The 26,860-nt window shown below is 42.8% G+C and overlaps 1 protein-coding gene across 1 annotated transcript; it reads right to left on the bottom strand.

The window, feature by feature from the left end:
- Positions 1 to 13: 13 nt before the first annotated feature.
- LOC141467098 (vitellogenin-2-like) lies at positions 14 to 23,432 on the bottom strand. Its single transcript, XM_074151417.1, has 35 exons — positions 23,393 to 23,432; positions 23,009 to 23,029; positions 22,669 to 22,820; positions 20,595 to 20,846; positions 20,284 to 20,445; positions 19,982 to 20,130; positions 19,371 to 19,521; positions 19,106 to 19,263; positions 18,858 to 19,023; positions 18,238 to 18,363; positions 16,975 to 17,193; positions 16,348 to 16,565; positions 16,131 to 16,228; positions 15,580 to 15,704; positions 14,822 to 14,923; positions 14,083 to 14,202; positions 13,798 to 13,987; positions 13,384 to 13,477; positions 12,437 to 12,622; positions 12,091 to 12,235; positions 11,092 to 11,320; positions 10,830 to 11,005; positions 10,251 to 10,571; positions 9,843 to 9,890; positions 9,595 to 9,681; positions 7,718 to 7,930; positions 7,485 to 7,627; positions 6,021 to 6,159; positions 5,139 to 5,274; positions 3,801 to 3,987; positions 2,400 to 2,491; positions 1,796 to 1,893; positions 1,557 to 1,716; positions 291 to 452; positions 14 to 129 (listed from the first exon to the last, which is right to left on the bottom strand). Exons 1-35 carry the CDS (start codon positions 23,430 to 23,432, stop codon positions 14 to 16), a joined length of 5,181 nt encoding a protein of 1,726 aa, XP_074007518.1.
- Between the last annotated feature and the right edge of the window lie 3,428 nt (positions 23,433 to 26,860).

Here is a 26,860-nt window from a genome sequence, read left to right as displayed (position 1 = left end):
TGGAAGCGGGGCGTCACGCCGGGCACGGCTGCTGGTGACAGGAGCACGCCGTGTGAGCAGAAACCGTGCTCACGACGTCCTCGGACTTCTGGCCTAGCCTCGTCTGGCCTTCCAGGTCGAGAGCGGAGTCTGTAAATAGGGAGAAAAAGAGGAAAACAGAGGCGGTGCGAGGGGGTTTTTATACATCGAGGTGCTAGCGTTACTGGTATGGTCAACCTCACGGTTTTTCACAGAATGGCAGCGGGACACACGGGTTGTGTTGTGCACAAGCACCCGTTCTGCAGACTCACCCAGTGGCACACAGTGGAAGCCCACGGAGACGGGAACGGTCCTGGTGGCTGAACAGCCTTCGACGCAGTGTAGGACTGGCTCCACGGAGAAGCATTTTGCTGCCGCCTTCTCAAACGCAACTGGCTTCTCAATTTTGACAAATTTGCGCTGCAGCTTACAAGCTGTAAAACATGAATTCTCTTAAAGCACCTACAGAATTTACATAAGTAACTTTTTGGACTTAATTCGTACAATTAGCAGCAAGGAAGACCAAGGGATGTACCAAGTGACGCAAGCTACGTGAAACTAAATTGGTTGAAGTGAGTTGGGTTTCTGTCAGTGGCTAAGGCTGTGAGAGAATCGGGCATGTGGAGCACAGTCCCAAGGACAGAGGCTTGCCAAATAGGGTCTAGGTAGGACACAGGTGTCCAAATCCAAAAAGATACCTAGAAAAACTTTGGTCAGCTGACACTCAACCGTACCAAAACTTCATTTTGGGACAGTCGTGGCTCTTAGACATCCGTATATCCAATTCTGTACTGTGCCTAGCATCACGCCCGCCTTGCCGTGGCTGCATTGCTTAGGCCTTAAGCCTCTGCGATCCAGGCTTTCATGGACCAGTTCCCCCAGGGGAACTTAATCTAAGAATATATTCCAAAAATGTCACCATTTTCCCAGAGCATTGGGTTCCACACAAAATGCGCTGCGCCCTAATGTTATCAGTACCCTCATGCGGTTGTTTTTATACAGGACCCAGATGGTAAGAACTATCATTCCCAGGCTGAAGAGCTCATCTTCAGCCTGAGAAAATTAAAGCAGGTATTTCCCACCTCAAAGTTTGCGCTCTAGTTTGATAGCCAGGGCTAGATTTTAATTTAATTTTATTTTCTGGGAAAGTAAAAGCCCGGAAATAACAGAATGAAAAAAAAAAGAATGAAACTATAAAGGATGACATAAAACGTCATTTGTCAACAGTCAAACTAACTACTTTTCATACTAACTTAGCATCTTAGGGAGTTTTAAGTTTATAATTTCATCTGGAATACACAAACTTCAGGTAACTGCATAGAGCATAAGAAGTTGATATAAAAATGCAACAAAATCAGAACTTGCAGTAAACTACCAAACTCAGAAAAAACAGATTTTTTTTCTTTAATCTATGGCCACTGATCACAAAAATAGTGAAAAATAAGATGATTGTGCTGCAATTAATGTAAATCATCTATTCATGTGACTAATTAATTAGTCAAAGGCAACGACATTGATATATGTTAGAATCTTAGTACCTCCAGCACAGGGGTCTTCTGAGATGATCCAGGACTGACCAAAACTCACTGCATCTTTAGCTAAATACCCACTGGGCATTTGATATTCCCTTTCCTTCTCAGCATCATATTTTCCACAAATACCACATGTTTTTCCAGCCATCCAGAAAGCAACCTGAATCTTTGTGGAAATAAAAAAAGATGCACTTAAATGTTTCCCTTCTAAAAATAAAACAGCTGAAAATAATTTAAAAAGATACCTTAAGTCTATGCCCATCATAATATAGTTTATCTATGCCATAATCTGGGGCTTTTAGTGACAGGCCTTCCTTTTCCTTGCTGATCAGCATGCTTGCATCTGCAACAGAAAAGCAAAAAGGGATTTCTTTTAAAAGGAAGGTATTGTTTAGAGTCCAACCTGAACCAGTTGTTAAATTCCTGGGGACTTAATGCAGGCTCTAATGTACTTGAAATCACTTGAAAAAGATGGGGAAAATGAGAAAGACCATCTCCTGGTCTTGTTCCTGCCCTAGAACAAGCCGAAGCCCTGTGACAAGGGTGGCCATGGCCAGGGGACATCTTGAAGCTTGTTCTGTGGGTCTCTGGGTACCACAGAGACCACAGCACAGGGTACCACAGCCCTGCATTATTTGGTTTGTGCAAAAATACATGTGAACAACATTCTTTCTTCGCTCATCTTTCTTGCCATCGCCTATGAAAGCTAGTGTGAAGGTAAGTTAAAATCAACTAATTGTTTCTCAAATTAGAGCGATCTTTATCTTGAGAGGTGTTTGCAGGATCGTGTCCTCTCCTTCTTCAAACAATCAGAAAAGATTAAACAAAATATAAAGATGGGTCTCTTACCAGAGTTAGATGTGTATGGAACATCTGTTGGGGCTTGAACACCATTAATCTTCAACTGGATGAGTCCATTGGAAACATACATGTCAACCTCACTTGAAGTAAAGGAAATGAGTATAAACAAATGCTTCTCCTTCACCCTCCTCAGCTCACAATTTCTAGTCCTGGTAGAACCAACACTGCAGGATGCTCATGTCATTCTGGCATGAATGACCTGCAACCCTTTGGGAGGAAAACTGAAAGCAACCAGGAAAGTGTGCCAGGAGTGGTCACAATACACCTTTCCCTGGCTTTACGCCTCTCTGTGTGTCTACTTGTGGCCACAGTTCAGGCAGGAGGACACCAGGCTACAGGGACCCTTGCTGCAGAACAATGCAATTGCTATTACGTTCACATAAATTGAAGGTGCTTTACATTTCAAAGGAAGATTGGATTCCCTCCGGCGGTTCTCTTACAGCCTGAGTACTCTGTGTATTGTAGTATTTTCTTCAGAGCAGTGTTTGCTCTAATGAAGAAATATGAAGCTCAAGCACATCAAAAGCACATCATACAGTTGTGTGAAATGATCAGGAATGATACATTGATGAGGAATGTCTTTATCACAAAAGACAGAATCTGTAAAACAAGCATCCTTCTGTTCTTCCACAAAACAGGTGCAGGGAATACTAGTTTCTCTTTTGTTTCTCTAACATTATGGCACAGTTAGGCACACAATTTTCAGAAATAAATAATTACTTGTAATGAAACCTTACAGATCAAAGCCTATTTATGTGCTTTGAAGAATACTCACTACAATGATTTTGGTATGCATAATCCCATACAATTTAGAGTATCAGACTATACTTTTAAAGAAGGACCTGTGATGGCAGAGGTGATTGCTCCAAGATGAAACAAAGAGTGTCTTAAATTAATTTCAAATAGATTAGAATATTGTGCACCAACTAAGGGGTGACATAAGAGAGTGCCTCTAATCTGGGATAAGTAATTCCCTTTTTAGCTATGTCCACTTCTCAACATCTCTGCTGAGATGATTGTGGGTGGTAATTAGTTCTAATTATTAGTTTAGTATAGGAGGCCAGACTGAATGATTACAGTAGTCCCTTCTGGATTTATAGTTTATGTGTGTACCTAATTACTAAGAATTGAAATGAGATGGTTAAATGCTAACAAATTAATGAAGAATTTTGGGGAGTAAAGACTTTAGGTTACTGTGAACCTCAGATATATTTCAGAAGCACTTTTAAAGTCCCAAATCCCAGTGACATTCCTAGAAATCTTTCCATTGACATCAGTAACTTTTGCATGAGTCTTATGCTAGTACCAATCTGCCCTAACAGTCTGGTCTTCACATTAATAGCATATTCACCTTGACATCTATTTGTCATTAAGTTTGCAATCACTTACTGGCTGGCGAGCCTGACATTTATTGCTATAAGGTCAGCAGACTCTTCAAGTCTTTTCATCATCACCAAGAATTTCAGTTCTGGACTACAGTCCTGCACCAAGACATGGTAGCAATTTGTAGGCATTGAATAGTTAAATTCAACTCCATTGAAGGTTGTGATTGTATTTTGGAAAATTGAGCAACGAGCTGAAAAAAAAACCAAAACAGTCAAAACCACGCCTTTTATACTTTATATAAGACAGTCTATTTTAGATTTGTAATTTAAAAAAAACAACACCATTTTCTGGTTTTACTTATTCCCACGTAAAAGCAAAATGATTCCTTCAGATGAAATACTGGATTTGTGGTAACATGAGAGCAACACTTTGCCAGTCCCCAGACAACGGTGCAACCCATCATGATTAAATCATTGTTTGAGATAAATTCTGCTGGTGGCTGGTGCTGGTGAAACTCTCTGTTGCCTTTTGGCTTTTGTAACTTTGTTGCAGTCAAAGGGATTTCTGAAATGTTGTTAACAATTCACGTATCATTAGCATTGAAGGGAATGCACTAAAATGCTGCTATGATTATTGAGTAATAAACAGGATTAGAAATACTTAGGAGATGGGGTGGAAAAATAGCCACAGTAGAGGAAACTTCTCCCTTTTTCACTGTAATGGAATTTTGTTGGAAATCCTACTATCTCCGATTAGAAATTATTTTACAGCAATTTTAATTAATACAGAATAGTGTTAGTGTTTACCAAAGAAATATGCATAGGTATGATATTAACCCACTGGTTTCAAGCAAAGTGTGACTGTGACTCCTTATCCCAGGATTACATAAAGCTTTTTGACTTAAAATTTACCATAAATAAGTATAATGTGATTAACTCTTAATACAGCATTAATGAAATAATAATCCCTTCAAAATCAAGTGCAGGAGGTGAAATTAATGGGTATACTTTTGAAGTTGTTTTAGCTTCTACATAACAGCAGTAATCAAGCAGAGCACCCCAAATCTAAGGTAACTTAGATATCCCACTCATAAAATTTCTAATGATTTTTTCTTCACGAGCAATCTCTGCAGTGAAGCTGAAAAAGATGCATTTGGGAATGGATGCATTTGGAATCACTGTTTGGCGTGGAAGTGAGTATTTAATCTTACTAATATAAATTTCCTTTTCTTTACATCTTTGCAGCCTCACGATTTTCTTATAGATGGGTTTATTTCTGTCTGAAGTCCAACTGGCTTTTTTAAGTGAATGTAAAATAATTTCAAGTTATGTCGAAAGTACAAGTCATATTTACAAAATCTGCAAAGCCAATCAATGCTTGTGCAGGTAGTTAATTGCTGACCTTTAAGGTTTTCAATGACTGAAAGTGTTGCTTGGGAAAAGACATTCCGTTCAGGGGATGGTAGTGCTGAAATCGGTGTACCTGGGCTTGAAGGGAATGGCAGGGGAAGCCTGATGGCTCTGTCGTAAATTGTGAGCTGAAAATCAGTCAGAAAACAAACATGAATGTAAATGCAAAATACAGTGCAGAGATGAGATGGCGTTTTCCTGTAATGTTCAAAGAGTTTCCTGTAATGTTCAAAGAGTACTGTACTGACTGAATCTAAATTAGAATCTAGATTTAGGTCAGAGCTAAAAATAGGTCACATCCTCTGTCTACAGCATGAAATAGCTCTACCTCTACAGATTGACACATCTTCAATCTATAGAATAGCAGTGCTGTAAATGAAGTTTGATATTCACCAATCTGCATCTTTCGGGGGAGTTGTACATCGCATTTGTTCACAGTTTGAACAGTTTCCTTACCCAAGATGCACACCATCTCCTTGCCTATATGTTGAGGCCTGCTCTTTGGCTACCATGCCTGGTTTTATTATCTTTTCCAGGACACAGGAGTATCTATTGTCTTCCTGAAGATCTGGGGAGGACTGGTCTATTTAATAAGTTATTGTTAATGTGCTATCAATCATGATGGTTGTTTTATAACCTGATTCTTATTTCATGTGTTTACATGTGACATGAGGAAGAGAAATTTGTTGTAAGATATTTTCGTAATGGAACCAACTGTATGAGTATGATGTCCTTGTGATGGGAACTTTTTTTTAGGTCGATAAATTTAAAAAAAAAAAAACAAAAACCCTGAACCAGTGGGTAAAAAAAGCTGTTAACCTTTGATTTCATAAGTACTGAATGCTCCAGGATAAAAGACAGTGGCAATAGTTACCTCAGGTAGCTTGAGGACCACATCACAGGTTCTTGGAGATGTCAGAGCCATAACCAAGGTTGCCTGGTGAGAGGGACCGCGCTGTTGCCTTTGGGAATATCCAAGCACATATGCAGCTCCTGGAAGAAATGAGTATAACCTGGAAAAGAAGTAAGTGATTAAAATGATCCATCTTGGAAAAAAAATGGTTATCATTTGTTCACACCAAAATACCCCCATAAAACAATATGCATTCTGTGTTAGACACAGTTTATCCCAGGGTTTGGTAATGCATGGTGTTGTATATGGGAGAAGAGGCAGGCAGATTTTAACTGTGAATGGGTGAAACAGTCTTCAGGAGACTGGATGGCAGAGTGATATGAGAAGAAAAGCAGAATCAACTTGTTCTAGACACATTCAGAGTTAAAAAGTAGGCACTGGTTACATAAAAACTGAAGTACAAAATGGTAAGAAATAGATGACCTCCTATTAATGTGGCAGTCCTGCGGTGGTAACTTTTAGCAAGGATTCTTCACCCACTGAAATTGTCAATGGGTTGACAGAAGGATCTCTGTGATGAGATTCCATTACAGTCTTGGGACTCAAATAGAGAAATACAGAAAATAAAAAGACATAATCTCAGAGCAGAACAAAGCTGAGTTCTACGGCTTTGCTCCAGGATAGTCAATTGGATGGATTCATCCCTATAATAAGGGCAGATAACAACACTTCAGGTAATTCAATCTCTTATAAAAAATTATCCTCTTCAGTAGACATCTGTTAACCAAATCACCTTTATCCCTTTAACATGAAAGCTTGTGTTGCATGCATATTTATGTAACTGAGTTGTTGTATGTGTCTGTATTTTGATAGCACTATGAAAAAAGATTAGGCTTTGGTATGGATCTCTGTTATTGCGGGCAAACGCATGTATGAATACAATGAATGAATGAATACAATAGATACTATATGTATATGGGTAGACACATATGTGAAATGAATCCAGCAGTTACAGTTTTCTTACAGTCACACAACATTTGTTGTTTAGTGTGCAATAAGCCTTATAGGAAGTGTTTGTATCACCTTCTTCAGAAGCTGGAGATAAGGTGCCTACATTAGGAAATTGCTCTCCTTGTACAGTCAGTAAGAGACAGACTCCTTCAGAGAACCAAGGTTAGGCTTCTGCTCTGAGCCTCCATCGATTAGGAAGCATCAGGAGACTAGTTTCCTAAATAAGGCACTTTAAATTAAAAGTTTACAATTAGGTGAATCCCATCTTCCCCTTTGTTTCAAGAGGTTTTCCCCCAAACTAAAATGCGCTATGCTTTGAGGGAGGGAATACACAGAAAAAACAGACGTGTAATCTGATTTTATAATATCATATTGACTAAGGGGAATTTTTCCAGCCCAGAAATTGCAGAACTGAATCCTTAATTATCTGGAGCGTTGACACAGGTACTTCCAAAAACTAAAGTAAAATCTCACCATCTTGCAGTTGTTCGGACTATTGAAGGTACTTTTGACCACTTCAGCTTCATCTGCATAGCTGGATAAGCAGCAAATTGCCCTGTTGCAATCTGAGTAGCAATCTGGTAGTCCTGGCAATCTCTACCCCATTTAAGATAACCCTAGTAGAGAGGAATATATATATTTTTGTATAAAAAATAGTCAGATCGTTATATTTCAAGTACGTGAGCTGATCATTATTTTAAACTTACCAGTGCTTTATGGGAATTTATTACTGAAGCATCAGCACAGAGTTTCCATCTACTTGATCCTGTGATGCTTGAGACAAACACCTGTGTCCTCGATCTCATGGGCTGTGTATCCGTGTACAGTATGAGCTTTAATCCCGTCGGCTGCCCGTCTCTGTGGATGGCACGAAGGACTGCAGCCAGTACTGGTGGCTTGCTGTCTCCCAAGAATTTAGGCTTAAGTCAGCAGAGAGGAAATAGGGACCCAAGACATAAAAAAAAAAAGCATTAAAATTGCTATATTAAAACCATAGAAAAAAGCAATTGTAAAGGAAAAATTTAACTCAAAAAATCTTTTTATGTAAAGTATGGGACAACATCATAGATCATCGCTTGATCTATTCAGTTCATATGCAGTATTGCCACAGTCTTTCAAGGGAGAGCTGTTGTGACCTATGTGAGTAAAACAGTAGCGTTGGGAATCTTTTTGTAAAGTAATTTCAGTCTAGCAAAAGGAAGTATAGAGCAGGACCTTACTGTACAAAGAACCAATATTACCCAGCTCAGCACTGCTCCCTCACCAACCTGTAGTTTAGCTAATAGTCTTTTTGATAAACTTCATTTAGCCTCCTGTTTAAAACTGTGATAATTTGTGTTGACAGAGGGATCTGTTCAGTGCAGTCCAAACTGTGGTACTCGCACGAGGAGCCACACATGGCCCTGATCAAAGTCAGAGCCTTGTGCCCGACAACAGCATCTGCTCTGGCTGTGACTGCCCTACCTGAGCTGTGGGGCAGGAATTCCCACCTGGCCAGGGAAGAGCTGCAGGTGGGATGAGCCGTGGGGCAGCAGGTCCTCCCTGTGCTGCCAGGTCCGAGTGACAGAGACCCACAGAAGGATTAGGCAAGACAGAGCTGGCAAAGGCTTAGGGGAAAATGGGGCAAGAGCAAGGCTGTGGTTGGGGAAGGTGTATATGCTGAGAGCATTGGGGTAGACTGGGAAGAGTTCAGGAAAGCTGGGGGGTTGGACTAGATGATCTCCAGAGGTCCCTTCCAACCCCATGTGATTCTGTGATTGACTCTGTGAAAGTAGTAATGTCATAAAAAGATGGACAAGAGAGGTGAATTCAAGTTACATGGAAATGAGTCGGGGAGAAGGTAGATCTGGTTGCCTTTTTTCCACAAGCTGCTTGCACTAACAGCTGAGAGCTGCTGGTGCAGAGGGGGTGCCTCAGCAAGGTAAGGTTTACTATTTTGTAGGCATGCAGGTCATTGTCTGAAATGTATGAAATTTTCCTTTGGTGAAATCTGCTTCAGATTCCATCAACAATAGTTCTTAGAGAAGGACCAGGTACCATTAACTGTGGACCATATAGTCATTTCTGAATAAACACCTGGATTGCTCTCAAAGTTGGAGCATTACTGCAAAACCAAGGTCTTGTCAAATGCCTTGTATGGTCCTGCTAACATGAACAGAAGTACTTGGCGGTGAAGACCTAATGAACAAAAGAGTGACAGAGTCAAGTCCTGAACTTTTACAGAGATCTATGCAATGAAAAATATACCTGAAACCAGCTTCTGTTCAAGCAGGTCAGCACTTGTAAAGTTCTCATTTTTATAGTGAATTATTTACTGAGTAACACAAATTTCAACATATACAGCAATACATTCCAGTTTCATTAATTACAGTAGCGAAGAACTAATTACAGTAGTAGTGAATCTTAAAAAAGTATTCAATAGCTATCCACTGTGTTCACCTTTGTAAAACAGGGAACCATTTATTTTCTTTCTCTATATTGTCTAATATGCTAAATCACCATATTTTCCCTATTCTGTTATAGACATGCAATAACTGGAAATCCAAAGTGAATGTTTTTATTTCTTGTAGATTAAGACACTCACCTGAGACATGGCTCTAGAGATGCCTTCATCACCAGCTGAAGAAGATGAGGAGGTGATGCTGCTATTCAGGACTTCCCTTCCTGGGTCCTGCAAAAACACAGAATCACCTTGAAGCAAGTTATTTACCATTGGAAGTTCTTAGAGAATTAATTTATCATATTTTTATTCTCAGAGAACTAAGCTCTAATTGCAGCAAAGCTGGTGAGAGCAGTTGTAGGCCCTGCTCACAGTACAAGCAGTAAATGTACCTGTTCATCTGCTGGCTTGAACCAAAGCTGGTAAACAGGTAGATTTGCCTGTGAAAACAGGTAGTGTGTAAGAAGATCTAAGAGAAGATAAGGAACTAACTTTTGACAAATGCATTAACAAGTTCAGTATTGAGCATGGAAAAAAGGCAAAATAAAATTATCTTTTTTAAACATTTTAAACTGAAATCTTCTGAAATGTGAAACTTCTGAACTGAAATGCTTCAGAGAACCAGAGAGGTTAAAAAGGGGAGAAAGCTCTGCTAGGTGGCTATCTCCATCCTGCAGCGAGCAACCACCCTCAACAGACTGTTTTCTCTTTCTTTGGCCCAAGCTCTATGGGCACAATTTCCTGATGTACAAAACCATTCACTACAAGAAATATAAAAAGGTTCAGCCTAGGAGAATTACCTGTGGGTTGGAATATTCACTGTCCCCACTGCAGTGCCTGGCTCCAGAGTGGTCTTCACTGCTGCTGCAGATTTTACTGCTAGCAGAGCTGACACTGCTGCTCCTGCTGCTGCTCTTGCTGCTGCCAGGCTGCTTCCCAGATTGCCTTATTTCATCTTTCTTGTGTTCATTTCCAGGGTCTTTGCCATCAGCAGAGGAAGCAGTGGAGGAAGAGGATGAACTGGAGAGGGGGGTTGCACTGGGCACTGCCCAGAGGTCTGTAACCGCAGTCTTTTCTTCCATGTGAATCCGTTTCTTACGGTGCCGTGTTTTATTTGCAACCTCCAAAAACAGTTCAAAGCTTTATGAATTTATAGCTTATTCTGTAACATTGCTCTGGGTGTCAGGCAAGCTGCTCACCACAGGCTTTCAAGGAAATACAACTTCCTGGCCCCACTCACTGCAGAAGCTGCACCAGAACTCACCTAGACCCATTCCTCCCAGCCAAAAACCTTGTTTTCCCATGCCAGTTTTCCACACTGGAAACCCCTGGCTTAATCAGTAGGAAAATATTCTTCTCTGATGCTCAAAGTTTCTTACCTTGAATACATTTTCAATGCCTAGAATCTTCTTCAGTTTAGCTTGTATGTTCTCGTACAGAGATGGCTCGTCCTCTTCCTTAGACCCTGAGCTTGCTACATCAGTTATTTTGGAAGCTGCTTTGGATCCTGCCTGAATCTCCAGCTGTATTTTGTCAATATCAGCATCTGTGTGAACTAAAGTCAAAATACTTACATTCCAGGGTCGTGCTGCTTGAGCAACATTCACAGAGTGACAGAAAAGCTTGTTGTCATGACCGTACCTGGCTTCAAAACTATTTTGGCTTCAAGTTCTCCAACTAATTTGTGCAGATAGGTTTTTCTTAAGAAAGCAGAATTTCGTGACTTTAGGCTGAGACAAGCAGAACATCCCAAACTCTCAAATTTTCTACAGAAGATGCGTGCATAAAATCTTCCTCTGACTCTGTTGTGATGTGCCTCTTCTGAATCTTGCTGGTATCCTTTGGATATCACACTAGGAATATTACTTTGCTGCATTAAACAAAAATATGGCAAATAAAGATATTTTCCACAAAAAATTGTCACAGCATCTAAAATCTTTCCTCCTACTCATGAAGAGAATGATGACAGTCCTGCCTAAGTGAGAAAGCACTGCTTAAAATTAGAGATCCAAGCACTGGAAGCAGTGGGGTTTCCTCCAAAGTGCTCTGTGGAAGAGGACAGCTCTCCTGCTCTCAGGCAGTGTTTCACAAACATATTTTCCAACGAGAACCTGCAGGGCTCTTTGGAGGGGCTATTTCTCTGCATCAGTTTTGTGCTACTAGGCCTCCTGTTGCAAGTCAACCTACTGTTCCCACACCAGCCTCAGAAGCCCAAGAGCACATAAGAGAATGGGCTTCTGCAATCCACTGCAGGGGTTACCTCAGGATTCGGGAAGAAGAATGTATATCCTGCCAAAGAGCTATCTTTTCCACATTGCTCTGGCTTGGAAAAAAAAGGGATATTGTACAAAGGATATGGCTTTCACACACCGTCCCCATGACTGTAAAGAAGTAGGAAGGCATGCTGTCAAAGCAACCCTCCCTGCATGAGATGGCGAGAACAAGTGGACTGTGAGTGATCATGTCTTGAACCCATTGGGACTTATGTGAGGCTTGGTTTGGGACATGTCAGGCACCTGTTGGATCTCACAGTTTCTGTGTTTGTGACCTGGTTAGCCAGCTGTTGTCTTGGGGGTTCTCAACTCTCTGATGAGCTGTCTGCTCTCTACCTGTCTGCAATACAGTGAGAGGCCTCCTCACCTTCCAGCTGCCAGGTCCTGAAGATCTTTCTGATGACTGAAATGCCTGGTCGGAGATACTTGGTACTTCTCCTTCAGGGACAAGGTGGGATTTCTTTTCGGAATCTACTTTTTCCATATTTCTTGAAATAGCATAAACTTCACTCCTGTGGAGGTGATAAATGGCACACAAATAGCATCTGATTTTGCTTACCTGTCTTTGCTGGTGCAAAAAAGACAATACCAAGCTTTATGTGGCTGCCAAGGTACGGCAGAGCCTAACAAAGAATTGTATGTTCATGATTTTCTAACAAGGAGTTCACAATCAGTAACACATAACAGGCAAAATGGAACAAGCTCTTCAGTACCTCACAGCTGCGAGCTCAACCTCCTGACGGCAGGGAGGCATTTCAAGCTTCAGATTTTTCTCTTTCATATTTATCCTGGCATCAAATTTCATTGTAGTGTTGGCACTGAGCTCTGCATGAAATTCAAGACCACTCTGAAAGTATTGTGTATTAATCCCCATCATTGCAATCATATGAAAATATGCCCTGAAAGAGTGGAAATAAAACCATGCATAATTACAGATTAATATGCACATATTTAACTTTGAAATGCAAAATTGCATTTTCATGCTGTTCTTTTTATTGTAAGAGGCACTACTGATGGATAAAGAGATGTATCATATAACATGATAGAAAAAGAAGCTGAAGTGCCACTGGAAAAGACGAAGGGATTTATCTGATAAACAAAGCTAACATGGACCCTCTCACTGCTTTGTTACTGATACATTGCTCGAGGAAAAGCTGATGCCAGAATCTCTTCTACCTTCAGATTATGTCTAGTTTTTTATTATCACTATTATTATGATAATTATTACTATTATTGTTATTAGTACTGTTGCATTTGCTTTTGCGGATCCAGAAGCATTTCCCTTGACCTCTTCAAATCCCCCCAGCTTGTCCCTGGCACTGATGAGATTCTATGTTGAACTTGTAAAACCTTTTCATACATAAGCAAATATATCGTCACAGCTTAGTATATTTAGTCACTGAACAGATACAAAAGTGAGCATTTTTAGCAACGGCAGAGCAGCACAGCATCCTGTGGGGTACAGTGCATGTTGCTGCTTTTGCAGGGACGTAAAGCATCAGGTGATTGTGTTTCTTTCTCACATCTTCACTGCTCTGGACTAGCACAGCCATACCAAATGTGGGACAAGACCCCTATATAACAACATGCGATCACATATCTATTTCAAATATAAATATAAATGCTTGTGTGTGTACGTGAAAATATATGTAATTTTTACTTTGGCTTGATGTCAGCATGAATATCCGTGTTGGTTTCCAACAACTGTGAAGGTCTAAAATTGTCAGATAATGGTGGTGACATCTGTATACGCACTGCAAAAGACAAACAGGAATTATATGAACAGAGAAGCAATAAATGCTGGAGATACAATGTTTTCAATAAGCATAGCAGTTAACACATGGGCACTGCTTTTACATTTTGAAATAGTTTACATGATAATTTAAGGATCGCTAGTCCAAACCAGTGTTACACAAATATGTCCAGGGTGAAACATACTAATTACTTCTCCAACCCTTTGGAGGTAGCTGAACACTGATATTTCCACATTACAAGAGTATTTTTCAAGTTTATGGAGAGATTTAATTTCAGACCCACAATTATTGAACTGCTCAGTTTGGCATCCCAAGCTCACCGTCGGCTGCAGCCTGGGCCAGCATGGTGCCACACAGACTGAGCTCCAGCGGCACACCGACCACTGTGGGGACAATGTGCCGCAGCTCGGCCACCATTGCTGGCAGGGTCCATTGGCCTGAAATGCCTCGCTGGACCTCTTCCACCACTTTTTTCACCACCGGCTGCCAGTTTGATGATCCAGTGAGGCTCTGAAAACAGAGAAATAGGTTGGGTAAGTACATAAGAAAAGACGAGAAAGGGAAATTATTCAGCATCACAGACAAAAAACCAGCCTTGTCAGTACCGTCATGGTCTGCTGAATGGCATCTTTATCAATGTCAACAAAGGCGATCTCTTGGCCCAATATTTTGACATAAGCAGACATCAGAGGGTCTTCAGGAGGCAGTTCTTTCCATCCCAGAAGCTGCAGTGTTAAGGAGAGGTGGGGAGAAAGAAAAGCAGCAGATAATGTTACTTCAAAGACAGTAATGTATCAGCAAAGAGTAGATCCCATCTGAAGCACTCTAACCACGGTTCCTTAGACAAAAACTAATAGACATCTTACAGGTCTGAACCAATGTGGCCTTTCTTATGTTGCATAACTGACTTCAGTGGGAATTTTCCCACGTAAGGGATGAGGTAAGGAATTGATAATTTCTAGGTAGTTATAATTGATAATGCTGTAAGTAGTGGGCGACACCTAAGGACTCATAGACAAAACTCTTATTCAAGAATCATTTTAAAAGAGAAGCGCAACCACTTACTGTGTTTTAACATACACTTTAAAACACATGAATTTTGGCTACCAGTGTCATCATCACCTTTTGTACTGTACATTAAGGGCTGACACATGTTGAAGGAAAAGGTAGCATCTGTTGACAGTGAAAATACAATGTAAGTACATCTTTCCGTGACCAAACAGGCTGACCGACTCCTTTCTCACGGAAACATCAAAGGGACGGCTCGGTGAGTGGGTGATGCAACCCCGGTGCTGGCAGGAACCGTGTATTACAAGCAGGTCAGAAGGGCCCACAGAGACATACCGTTTTACCAAGTTCCTTCAGTGTCTTGTATGTATCATACTCGGCAAAGGGAATATTTTTCTTCCTGATAAGCTCGGTTAGGCTTTGTGACTGGAGAGCCACCTGTAGGAAACAGAGTCAGGTGTCACAGCCCAAGTAGATGAGAGATCAGGAAAACCTTTGTACTTAGTATCACACTCACTGAGGCTGCTCTAAATACATACTGCATGAAGCCATTGCACTTATAAGGCCATGTCTACCTGGCAGATGACTGCGGGCTACGGCTGTGGATGCTGAGGACGTGCTGAGCCAGCTTTGAATTAATCAGCAGGGATAATTTTAGGGCAGCGCAGAGCTCATCCCAGGCTGCTAAGCTTGCCCAAGAAGCCTGCATGCTGTTACATGGAGCTTCATGCTGCCTTAGCTGCACTGCTGGCTGAAATTTAATTTCAGATGCTATTTCCGTGTACTTATGCAAAATACCCTAGATGCCATGCAACTTCAGGTAGGCAGATGAATGTTCTGCTGGGTGAGCTTGCCTCTGCTCTCCTAGATTTTCATGCCTGTGCTGAATGCATTCATCAATGAATGTATATGTCAAGAAGCCCAAATAAAAGAAGCCCAAGCAAAATCATAATCATTTTCTAAATTTTCTCTTCCACATCCACCTTCACAGGCAGAGATGCAGTTAAACACTACATCACAGTCCAAATGGCTTAACAAGTAATACTATCTGTAACTGGCTTGGATCTAGCTGGCTGTTTTAATTAAATATTTACCTCAATAATATCCGTTGCAGTATTTGCATAATATCCTCTTACTTTTGTGATTATATCAGATGGAAACATGGTGCTGGGACTGTTCATTAGGTAGACCCTCCAAATGGCACCAGCCTGATACTCGGCTATCATAGGAATAAAAAGCAGCAGAGATTTTGGTTAGGGTCTCCGAGGTGTCTGGTACATGTAAGCTACCTCAGGTACATGCTGTGGTAGATCACAAGGGGTTCTGCCAGGATTCAGCCCCACAGGTCCTCAAGTTTGCAGCTTCAAGAGGAGAGCTTTGTTCTAGTGCAGAGTCAACACAGCCACAGTGACTGAAGAAGGAGGCCTAAATCCATGTGCAGGCACTGCTTTCCCCAGCAGATACCCAGAGAGCAGTAGAACACCCTCAGGGCATTTTGCATCTTAGAAAAGCTCTTGTGCTTTTTCAATTTCAAGAGTGCACTAATCTCACAGCCCGTGTTTGGATTTTGGATGAAAATCATGGAACAAAACAGAGGCCTTTGGCTATGCAAGCGGAAGCGGTGAGCAGGGCACCTGGTACTCACAGGAATAATCACCAACATGCATGACCTTGCTGTAACGGTAGCTCAGCCTGTCAAGTCTGGGGCTCAGTAGTTTAATGGCAATGTTGCAAGCAGCAGATCTGAGTAATAAAGAGTTAAAGTCATATGAAGATAGTCAACTGTGACCAAATTCTTAGAAAACTGCAAGGAAAAAAAATCACCATTTGCTACTTAAAAATATACTTCTTCCTCTACTTACAGATTATAGAGCTGTGGGATCCTGCCTACTGCCAAAGCCTTCATGTGTGAGTATGTGAAACTGGCTACTTGTAAGCTGGGTTCCGTCAGCATCGAGCTGGCCATAGCTGTTACAGTTGTAAGACCAGGCTTAGTTTCGAAGAGGACAACACAAGCCACCATTCGGATGTTAGGAGCAAGTGCGTTGTCCATAAAGACCTGGAGGGAGATCTCCCTTACCTAGAGAAAGAAGATACAACCTGTAAGTACCTCATAACTTCTCAGCAAGAAGTGGTTCCTAAACCATGCATGTGTGTTCTGCAGTGAATGGAGAACAAAACCCAAACCAGAGACTTGAGTGTGGGACCTGTCACTGAAAATCAAGATATTGCTGGGTGCACAGTGAACAGGCCTGGAAGAAACAGCCATTAGAAATGGACCCAGTGTTACAGTGACCAAAGCAACATCTTTCTCAGGATATCAACACGGATGAGGTGGTGTCAGGAATTTGTAGGACAAGAGGAAGACCAGTAACTGAGAAGTCTGCCCAGAGTTGCTAACATTATGTGATGGCTTTATTATTCCTGAATCACTAAGTCAACCCAAATCATACGCTCTAAGACATTTTTTAAATAAGAATTTCACTTACTTTTACAAGGTCTTTTCTGGCAATTTTCCTCAAGGCCAACAAGGCATCAACATGAATTCTATTTGGTAATGAAGCTGCAGCCGGCGAAAATGTTGGCAAAAACTTCAGGATGCGTTTGATGCTGGCCGGCTCTCCTGCATTGCCAATGGCTTTCAGGGCCAAGGCCATGTCTTTGGCATCACCTTTGCTGGTGGCTTCAGTAGCAAGGTCGTGGAGTGGCTGAAAACACAACAGACTGTGTTCATCTTATCAGGTAACAATCTTGTAATAATGCATGAAAATATACATCGCCATAGCAAGCAAAACAACTCAGGGCAGAGCCCCGAGTAAAGCTTTTCAGATTTTTCTCCCAGGAAAAATATCACCACCATTATCAGGATCCCAGACGTCAAACATACAGGCAAACTTGGTTTTCTCCTTACACCGTGTTGTAATTGATTTTAAATTGCACCTGAGGCCGAGTGTAGGAGACAATCCTAGGTGGATGCCTGCACCAAGAGCAGCCCCGAGCTGACACTGGGTTCAGTGGTTCCCTGGGGCACCTCCACCAGCCCTGCCAGCCTGCAGCCCCCAGGGTCTGCACAGCTGCAGGATTACACTTGCATATTTTTCACTTCCTATAGCGATAGCAAGTTTACTTAAACAGTTTTGCTGTTCTGAAGAGACAAATTACCCTTCTGGTGGCTTGGCTTTGTTTCACTCTTTTTTGGAAGGTTTAAACATGTCAAACAGCAGCAGCCCATCTCAGTGCTGTGCTCCTTCTGAGAAAGGGGCCAGAGCTGCGTAGTCCGAGGACAATGTCCTGAATATTTCTGACAGTGATATGTAATTATGTAGCAGGGCCTCTTTGGAAGCCCTAACCTATGACATATATAGAGCTTTGCTTGTGTTCACACTTTAGTGCCTTTTTAATAGATTTTTTTAAGTACACACTACCTAATGTAAAAGTAGAGAGAAGAATCATAATTATTTTGCTTTAATCTGAAATTTGTCATACCTAAACTCAGTTTCAGGTTGTTTACAGGATCCATTATCCCCATGAGCTTCTACCACTTACATTTGAAATTCTGAACTGTTAAGACCAGATTTTTCAAAGGCATCAGCTCAGTGTTTCATTCTCCCTTCGCAATTTTGCAGGCAATCACAGCTAAGAGTGAGGCACGTAAACAGTGAGTTACCTAATTGCCAGCATTGTCAGAGCTAAATTACAGGCATTTTACAAATTTCTTCACCCCTTACGAATAAGAAATGACAGCCACCTACCTGAAGAAGTTCATTTGGACAAAGTGAAGTCTGAGCACAGTATTTATTTACCATGCTACCGTATCCCAGGTAAACAATTATTCGAAGCATTGGTGCTTTCTGGATTTGGGGACAGGTCAGAAAAGTCTGCAGAAGAAGTAGTAGTCTTTATTGTTTCTAGTAACTAGAGCTGGTATTTAGTGGAAGTTACATTTGAGGAATAAATAGATAGAATTGCTTTGGATTTTTCCTAAATATTTTCAGAAGTTAAATCTAATGCTAGTCGTTCAGCTACAATAAAAGTAAATGCACTTGCTCCAGTTTTACTGTATGTACCTTAGATTTTGGTTACATGATATTATTTTCTTGAGTTCTATTTTTTTTTAATTTTTATTTTGTCAAAAAGAAATCAATAGCAATTTTCTTAGGATTTGTGGGATGTAATAGTAAATAACAAAGCCATTAAAAAATTTTGGCAACAAGTGTTTGGAAACATTTTCTAAAGCTTTCCCCATTTTTGTTAATACCTCACATTTTACAAATTTAGAAGGAAATATGTTGCATCTTTCATTTATAATGCTGTGAATTCACCTTTAAAAAGGAGCGAGAGGGAAATAGAAGGAAGAATGATCTGTACTCACTGAGGCAACTTCTAGGGTTTGCTTGTTGGGTGTAACGAAATGGAAGGCGAGAGGGAGAGTGGCAGCTGCTTCCCAGATGTTCAGCTTCTCATCATGAATTTTTTGCTTCAGGAATCTGAATGTGTCAGTAGCTCCAGCAGCGCAGATGGCACTCAGAAACCAATGCCTGCCAGGGAGAGGAGGATTCATTATCCCCATTGCCCAGTATGCCTCTGATCAGAAATCCTGGCTGAAGGCAATACAGTTACCTGTAGGGAAGGTCGTTGGCAAACTGCACCCACAAAGACTCAATTTGATCAAGGGTCACTATACGAAAAAGCTGGACCATTCGTAAGAACTGTATTGAAGCTTCTTTGGTGGCTGCTTCCTCATTATTCTGAACTAATTGCTGCAGTGTTTCTGTTAACTGTGGGAAAAAACAGACGGTTGGAAGCATCCACGTCTAAAATAGTTATGTGATAATCTGCTAACCTCATAAATAATGGAAGAATATGAAAAGTAAGCCTCTAATACCTGTAAATCTGGATTTCTAATCCTTATTAGAGGAATTGGCATCTGGAGTAGCTCTCCTGAGAAATGATAACGAAGACTCCCCTGGTTTTGCAGTTGAGTTTTTGGTGCACTGATGGGAGTCCTTCTAATGTCGACCAAAGACAGTTCTTGTCTTCAAGGGAAAGAAGGAAATGCATCAGTAGCCTTTAACCACATTGTGTGCATGGAGGACACGTGCAGTGGTTGGAGCAGACTGAGGGGTGCCCAGCAGGACCATTGCATTGAGCACAAGTGGATCGTGCACTTCTCTGTTTATGCATTGCTCAGGATTATCTGGAAATGTCACAGGACTGGCAAGAGGTTTCATTAGAGTTTGCCAAAGTCTCTGAGAGGTTGGACAAATGGTTCAGGATGTTAGGTCCCAGTCTGATTGTTCATCCAGCAAAACTCCCAAATGGCAGGACATGGTACCTAGCAGGACATCCTGAGGAATGTACGGTGCCTTGGCCCTTTGCAGCCCACAAGCCAGATGCTTCTTGTTAACTCTCAAATCAACAGCAAATATGTTTTAGGCATCTCCTTCTGTCTCTGATAATCATCACAGCTATGCTAAGGACATGCACAGTGCCTACCTTGCCTCCATGACTGCTGCCCCGTTGGGTTCATTGAAGGGAGAGACCTGGTACACCTGCTTGGATGTAGCAGATGTCATCAAGGCCCCGCTGTCATCATACTTCATCTTGTAGGTGAACATCACCGTGCCCTTGATGTTTCTGACTTTCTAGAAGTGCAAAGAGACCCACTCAGAAATAAGAACAGGTGGAAGTTAATTAGCACAGATGAGCCAAAATCCCTACTAGCATCAGTGTGATATGTGAGTGTTTAGCAGTGGCTTATGCCCGAGCGTGGCATTAGGGCTCCGTGCTGCTCGTACCAGGGGGCAGGTGGGGCAGGGGCGGATGTATGCCATTCCCATGTTCTTCACCGCTTTCTCCTGGCAGTTGGTCAGGTCCTTGCTTTTGGAAATGGTGGCACGGTTATTCTTGCTGTCATCCTGGATAACGTACCTGGTTTGACAGATGCCTTCAATCCCAGCCTGTGAATATTGATTAAACGCAGTGAACTTTGCAGCTGAAACAGCAATAAATAGGTCAAAGAAAATTGCCTGGGAAGTCTATGTACAGGCAAATTACTACATAACAGTAAAATGAGAATAAAAGTAAAATCAGAATGGAAAGAACAAACCTCCTGTAGTTCATACACATTTTGTGACTTTTTGATGGTTATCTGCATCATGTTCAGAATCCCTCTCACTAGATTAGTGCACAGGATGGGACAGTCCTCAGGGGCGAAAATACTTCCAACCCTCCCCTCAGTGTATTCAAACTTAAAGGCTTGGCTGAGGCATGCAGCAATGGTGTCTGTGAGTCTTGAAGATGGAGTGAAGGGGTCTGTGGGCCAGAAACCATTGAATTCTTCCAGCTTTGGTGATCGGATCTGTGAACAAAATTAAGAAAACATTCATCCTGTTCACCATCAGTTTGAAATAGTGCAATAACAAGGAAGCTGGGCACTTCCAATCCATGGCCGGACACAAGCCATTTGTCCAACACCACAGGAAACGTTTTCCTCATTGGACTCCTGTGCTGGGCCTAAAAAACATCTTTGAAAATGCAATTTCCATGAAGAATTTCTGCCAGAAAAGTGAAATTGTGCAAGCAGCATTCAAAACATCAGCAAGTCTGGTGAAGCTTGATGGGTGAGTGAAACACCAGCTGCCAGGAATCTGTATAGAAAGGATACTCTCCCGTTTTCCCCGGATGTCCAGTGAGATCTCCCTTCAGTCTGCAAGGCAGCCAAGCCATTGCTCGAGCTGCCTACCTAAACACATGGGGGCTATTTTGGCTGTTGCTCCAGATCCAGCACATCCCAGAGCACCAAAGCCGCAGCACAGCTGATGGGGAAACAGAGATGACCGCAGGACCTTGCACAGGAGTTGGCCCAGCAGGAGCTGACGTTTCTTTCTTTGGAAGTGGCTGTCATCATTTTGAGTTTATCAAGCTGTAAAGCTTGCGCACAAGTCCTTGACTGCTACCTAGTGGGAAATGCGTGCCTGCATGCACATACATATCTAGTTACATACACATACACGCACACCTCCTACCCTCATACGTAAAAGTACATGTTCCTGCATAGAGGGAAATGGTGTGGGTTTAGTGCTCTGCTTTATTTTAGGCATTGATAATCAATGTTGCAAGGGTGGCTTGCCTCTGGTCACGTTTTCTCAAACTAAATCCTACTCAAGACTACTGTTTACAATTGCTAACGTTATAACAGCTCTAGCAAGGTTACACAGAGCCTGCAATTGCAGCAGTGTGTGAAGTTTGATAATAGTATTCCTTCACACTGTTTCAGTAATATATGCACAGGATTACAGATTAAGTAAACTCCTAGGAAGAATGCTAAGTGCCCTCTTACAGCTTTCTCCCCACGTGGTGTCTCCTAGATCTCTTTTCTGTGGTCTTTCATTCCATGCCAGTATTTTAAGCTGTTTGGTTTAATCTTTTCGCTTCCAGATCTGGTATCATTATGCCAAGAACAAGCATTACCATTAGAATTCTTCACATTTGAATTAATGTCTATGTGAAGAATATCAAAAGGAAGATAAAGGAGACAGATGGGACTTTCTCATGTGATACCTGAATTCAAGCACAGAGCTTTTCTCAGGCTATGGACCAGGTTGAAAAATATGGACATTTCATGCCTGAATTCCCATTTTCATACTCAAGCTTAGTGTCACTTTAGCAAAACTCTTAAGGACATTTCTTTAGAGCAGCTGGCTGCCATATTTCCACATGGAGGTGAACCTAAGGCACCTTTAGTCAAGGGGGCTCAGGTACTGATGGCAGCAGAGTTGGAGCAGTTCTGGCTTCCTCCTGCAGATGTTCAGGCTGCAAGGAAGCCTATGGCACTTTCTGTAATTCAATACTCGTAACCCAAAGCAGTTTGGCTACAGCTGCAGACACTCCAGTGGTCCCATTGGCTCTCCCCTAGCACAGCTCATGGGTACAGGGTGCAAAGTTCAGTGCCCATCCCTGCCCCTCTGCGCATCATGGGGAAATCATCACTGCCCGAGCGAAGCTGCTTGGTCTGACATTGGGCTTACGGCATCATCTTGGCACTGGGAAGGGTCCTAAGCCTGTGTGTGTGCTCTACATCTTACTATCATTTATTTTACCAGCCTGGAGGCATAAACTGAACATCTGTAGCCACATAATTTGGGGGGGGTGAGGGGGTTCCCATGCCCATGGTGGTTTACCTGAAGAAGGTGGTCGCTTTGAGACACATGGCTGATCTCCAGCTTGCAGGTCAGCCTTACCCCCGCCATCGCCAGGCCTCTGCCGGGCAGCCCATGCAGGATGAAGCTCTCGTAGCCATACAGGTAGGTCTTGCCGGTATGAAAAACTGGCTCTATCGAAAAATAAAATGTAACAGAAACACTACCTTTTCTATGGCTGTTGTGATGTTACTCACAAGAATGATCCCAGCAAAGAAGGGTGAGGCTGCTACTGCCAAAAACTGGGTGCAAGCAGTGGGCAAGGCACGGCGGTAGGGGAGGGCAGCGTGGGAGCTGCTCGCTGGGGTTGGAGCGCACTTACCGAGATCCTGCTTCTGGCCCCCTGCGTGGGAGGAAAGAAAAGGATGTGTCAGAAACCCCCTCATGTCTGTAGGCACTTTACATTTATTATTCATTTTCTCAGTGTGCTAAAGGTTGGCAAATAACCAGTAATGGGCTCCCAGGGTGCACCCCAAACCCCCAGGACACCAAGCCCATGCCAGCCCCACTTGCTAGCTGCTGCTTGCCTGGCTCTTCCCCTGCTGCTAAGCTTAGGCACAGAAATCTAATAGTTTACAGCCAAAATCGTACAAGGGCTTCAGCACACTGAGCTGTAAATATCCCTGAAAGGCCCCAAGGAGATGCAGTTTGCTCAGGACCCCAGTGGCCATCACAGCTCAGCAGTGCTGGTAAAGCTTTGACTTACCCACAAGGGCGAGCATCAGGGCCAGGATGAGTCCCCTCATGCTAAAAGCGACTGAAGACTGCAAGGGAAATTGTGCGGCTTTTATAGAAGAATTATTAACAGGCACAGTGAATTTTGTTGAGTTATCAACTTTTTATCAAACACTCAAAATCTTTGAGGGAGAGGGGGCTGGGGACAAGGCGCCGGATAATATTGCCAAACCCATCACAACTACTTTTGTTCTCACTTCACCAACTGAATGCACTAAAAGTACTTTTTGAAACAAGTGCTTAAAAGTATTAAAATATAGTTAAAGCCAAAATATCTATCCTGTAAGAAAAACTACTTATTATCCTTATTCACTGGCAGCACCTGGTGCTATTGCAGTCTGTGCTGACTTTGCCCAGGTTATCCTGACCTGACCATAATGCCCACAGCTTATCTAACTGATAGTGCCCCGGCAGGATTGTGCAAAGCCCCCGGGCAGCCTTCCTGTGACACCGTGCCGATACCCACCCTGCTGCGAGCGGGGCGGGCTGTCACCCACAGCCCTGCTCTCTGGGGACAGGGACTTCACCCGGTAACACAAACCTCCCTCCCGTCCTTGTCACAAAGGCCATGGCTGAACGCCACTGATGGTCATGCTTCCCTGACTGGCCTTCTCTTACAGGACTAACACGTCAGCCTCTTTCGCCAGCGTGGTTAGCCACGGAGGGGCATGGGTTGCCCCCGCAAGGTGAGATGGATGAGGCTGATGGGTGTTACAAACACAAACCTCTTGGTTTACAGAGGTCTACAAAGTGTGATTCACCCAAACTCATTTCACATCATGCAACAAGGGGTGGCAATTTTCAGCCCACAATTTGGAGGCAGCCCCACAGGTCCCACAGGCTGCTCTTGGTTCCAGGGTTTGGCCGGGTCCCTGGGTCCCCTGGCTCCTCACTGCCAGGGCATGGAGCTGGGCTCAGCCGGAGCAGACAGAGCCACCTGCACCGTTTCCATCAGCAACAGAAGCAGGGAGGGTTACGGCAGCCCCAGGACTGAGGGATTCATGTTGGTGCCACACGGCCACCGTTTGCCCACCAACCTTCTCCTCCACGAGTGGGGAACCGAAGCTGCTGCCCAGCTCACTGTGGGAAGGGACTGGATTCAGTTTCTCAGCAACAGAACAGTGGCTCCTATCCAAGGCAGTTTAGTTTTCATATGCTCTTTAGCTGATGTTTTTTATAATTGGCAGGTGGGATATAGTTTATAATGTCTGCCAAACTATGGATTTTGTTCCTATATCAAAAATTGCATCTGTAGTGTAAAAAGAAAAAAAAAGAATTTTGAAGCATGAGAAATACTTCACTGTGTTTTTTCTGGCACTATATTTTGGTCCTGTTTGTTTTAACCCCTTCCCTTGTAAAACTGATGGGGCATGATAGCAGAGCAAATCCAGTCACTAGTGAGTTGTATTGTGTCTTTGGAGATTTGGTAAATGGTAAACATAGCTAAAGGATCTGAGTCACTCAGTTACTGGTGACTGGTAACTGAGGCTCAAAAGCAAACATATTATGGCATAACTATATGCAGCTGCATAGATTTAAAAAAAACCCACAAAACAAACCAATAAACCACCTTGTGGGCAGCAAGGAATTGGGGTCAGTGGCAGTGCAAGCAGAAGAGTACTGCTGTGGCGACAGGTTAAATGCAGCAATGCTTGTATTCAGTGTCTCAAAATTATAGCACTGTATTGCTAAAACACCATGAACCGCGATACTCCTCAAAATAATGGTCCTCCTGGGGACTTTATGGGCTGTGCCCAGCTGTAAGGGCAGGGTCTCCCCAAAACCCCCAGCCAAAGGCTTGCAGAGTCTCGCCCCCATCCCCACCGCTTTGGGCAGCAAATGTTGCACCCCTGGTCACCCAAGCCATGCTGCTGCCACAGGGTGGGATCATCCATACTTCTGCTCAAGGCGAAGGCAAAACCTGTTGGTGAGGACTTCACCTTTGGGGGTTTCTTTATAGAACTGAACCCTCTTATTTTCTAGATCATTTATCCAATATGTCAAGAACAATTTCAATGCCCAGCCTGTCTCCTCACACACTCACAGACCTTTCATGCTTCATATTTCTCCAAAGGATGGAACCTGAATTAAAAAGAGAACGAAAAGAAAAAGTCCTAAGAAAATTATGAGGGTGACAAACAACTTTGCTGTTCCCAGGGTCTGTCCTGGACAGCATTTCCTTTGAGCTGTGCTCAGCTCTTTCCACAATGGCAGTGAGGGAGAGGGGCAGGGGCTGGCTGAGGCCTCACCGCAGCCCTTTTTGAGGTGGACACCCACAGGCCACATCCCCCCACAGTCTCAAGGGTGCTCTGGCTGCCATGGTGGCTGGGTGATGCTCACCTGTGGGTCTCCTGCCGGGACGTTACTGCTGAGCTCATCACAGCCCTCGCACCTGAGCACGGAGGATGGAAGAGTAGAGTCGTCTCCAAACCCGAGTTCCAGGCTTGGTAGGCTGAGAAGAGAGGAACCCAGGGGCTGGCCCCACTGGAGCTGGGAGCTCATGCCAGAGCCTGCCGTGGAGCCCAGCCCCAGGGGTCGTGCAAAGCCCCGACTTCTGCTGTATTCGGCCTCAGGGGTTACCTCAGAAGTCTGTGCTTCCCATCCCAGCTCCATGTGACTTCCAGGCAAGCAGCAAACCCACCAGCTCTCTACTTTGCTGCTGCTGCTGGGTAGTGCCCAAACACTGCCTGCTACCAGTTCCCCATCAAATTGTAGCTCAAGGTACCGTGACAGCATTTAAACTGTATATAACTGCATATTTACGCCCGTCTTTCAAACATATTCTTTTTGGTACTAAGGACATCAACTTCCCAAACTGTAAAGCTCACTTACATGCATCTGTGGAAGGAACCAAAGCTGCTGGGGAAAGCCAAATGACGCAATTTTTACAAAATGTTGTCAAGTGCTTTCATAAACTAGCCAGTGATTACCTCTCCGCCCCACAAGGTCATAGGTAAATGCCATTTTTCTTTCATTGTTTTCTACTGATTTTTCGAGCCAAATAACTTGCTTCTCTTTTAATTAATTTACTGAAGATCTACATGTTTAACAATTTGGTAGGATCACATTCTGCTTTGCATTAACAAACTTCAATAGAAAAAACGAATGCGTGTTCAGTCAGTAATAAAAAGGGCTGAATGTATGTGTATCAATTGGGAGAACGCTGATGAATTAAGGCAGATAAACTTAAGAAAATACAATACCATTTTTATTGAAATTTCTGCAAAACTCGTTATGCCAACAAGCTCATTAGCATTGATGGTTATGTCTACACCATCTCCTAGGGCAATTCTGTGAAAAACAAATTCACCTGATGTACATACTCAGTCTGCAAGCACAGCCTTAGGGAAAAACAGAAAACATCTTCCAGGTCCACTGGAATCCTTTGGGCTCCAGCGCTGGCGGCAGATGAGCACATCCCTAACCATGCCCATGCAGA

The sequence above is a fragment of the Numenius arquata genome, chromosome 8 (genome assembly GCF_964106895.1).
Source record: "Numenius arquata chromosome 8, bNumArq3.hap1.1, whole genome shotgun sequence".
Taxonomy (NCBI): domain Eukaryota; kingdom Metazoa; phylum Chordata; class Aves; order Charadriiformes; family Scolopacidae; genus Numenius; species Numenius arquata.
This window is presented reverse-complemented; position numbering and strand designations above follow the sequence as displayed.

Bases quoted from the DNA above. Each gene is read 5' to 3' on its own strand.
- LOC141467098 (XM_074151417.1), bottom strand. From the start codon at position 23,432: ATGAGGGGACTCATCCTGGCCCTGATGCTCGCCCTTGTGG. The intron at 12,236-12,436 runs GTACTGAAGAGC...TCACCTCCACAG, and splicing joins GTTGAGCTCGCAGCTGTGAG to GAGTGAAGTTTATGCTATTT. The intron at 9,891-10,250 runs GTAATTCTCCTA...CTGTTTTCACAG, and splicing joins GTGAATATTCCAACCCACAG to GCAAATCTACCTGTTTACCA.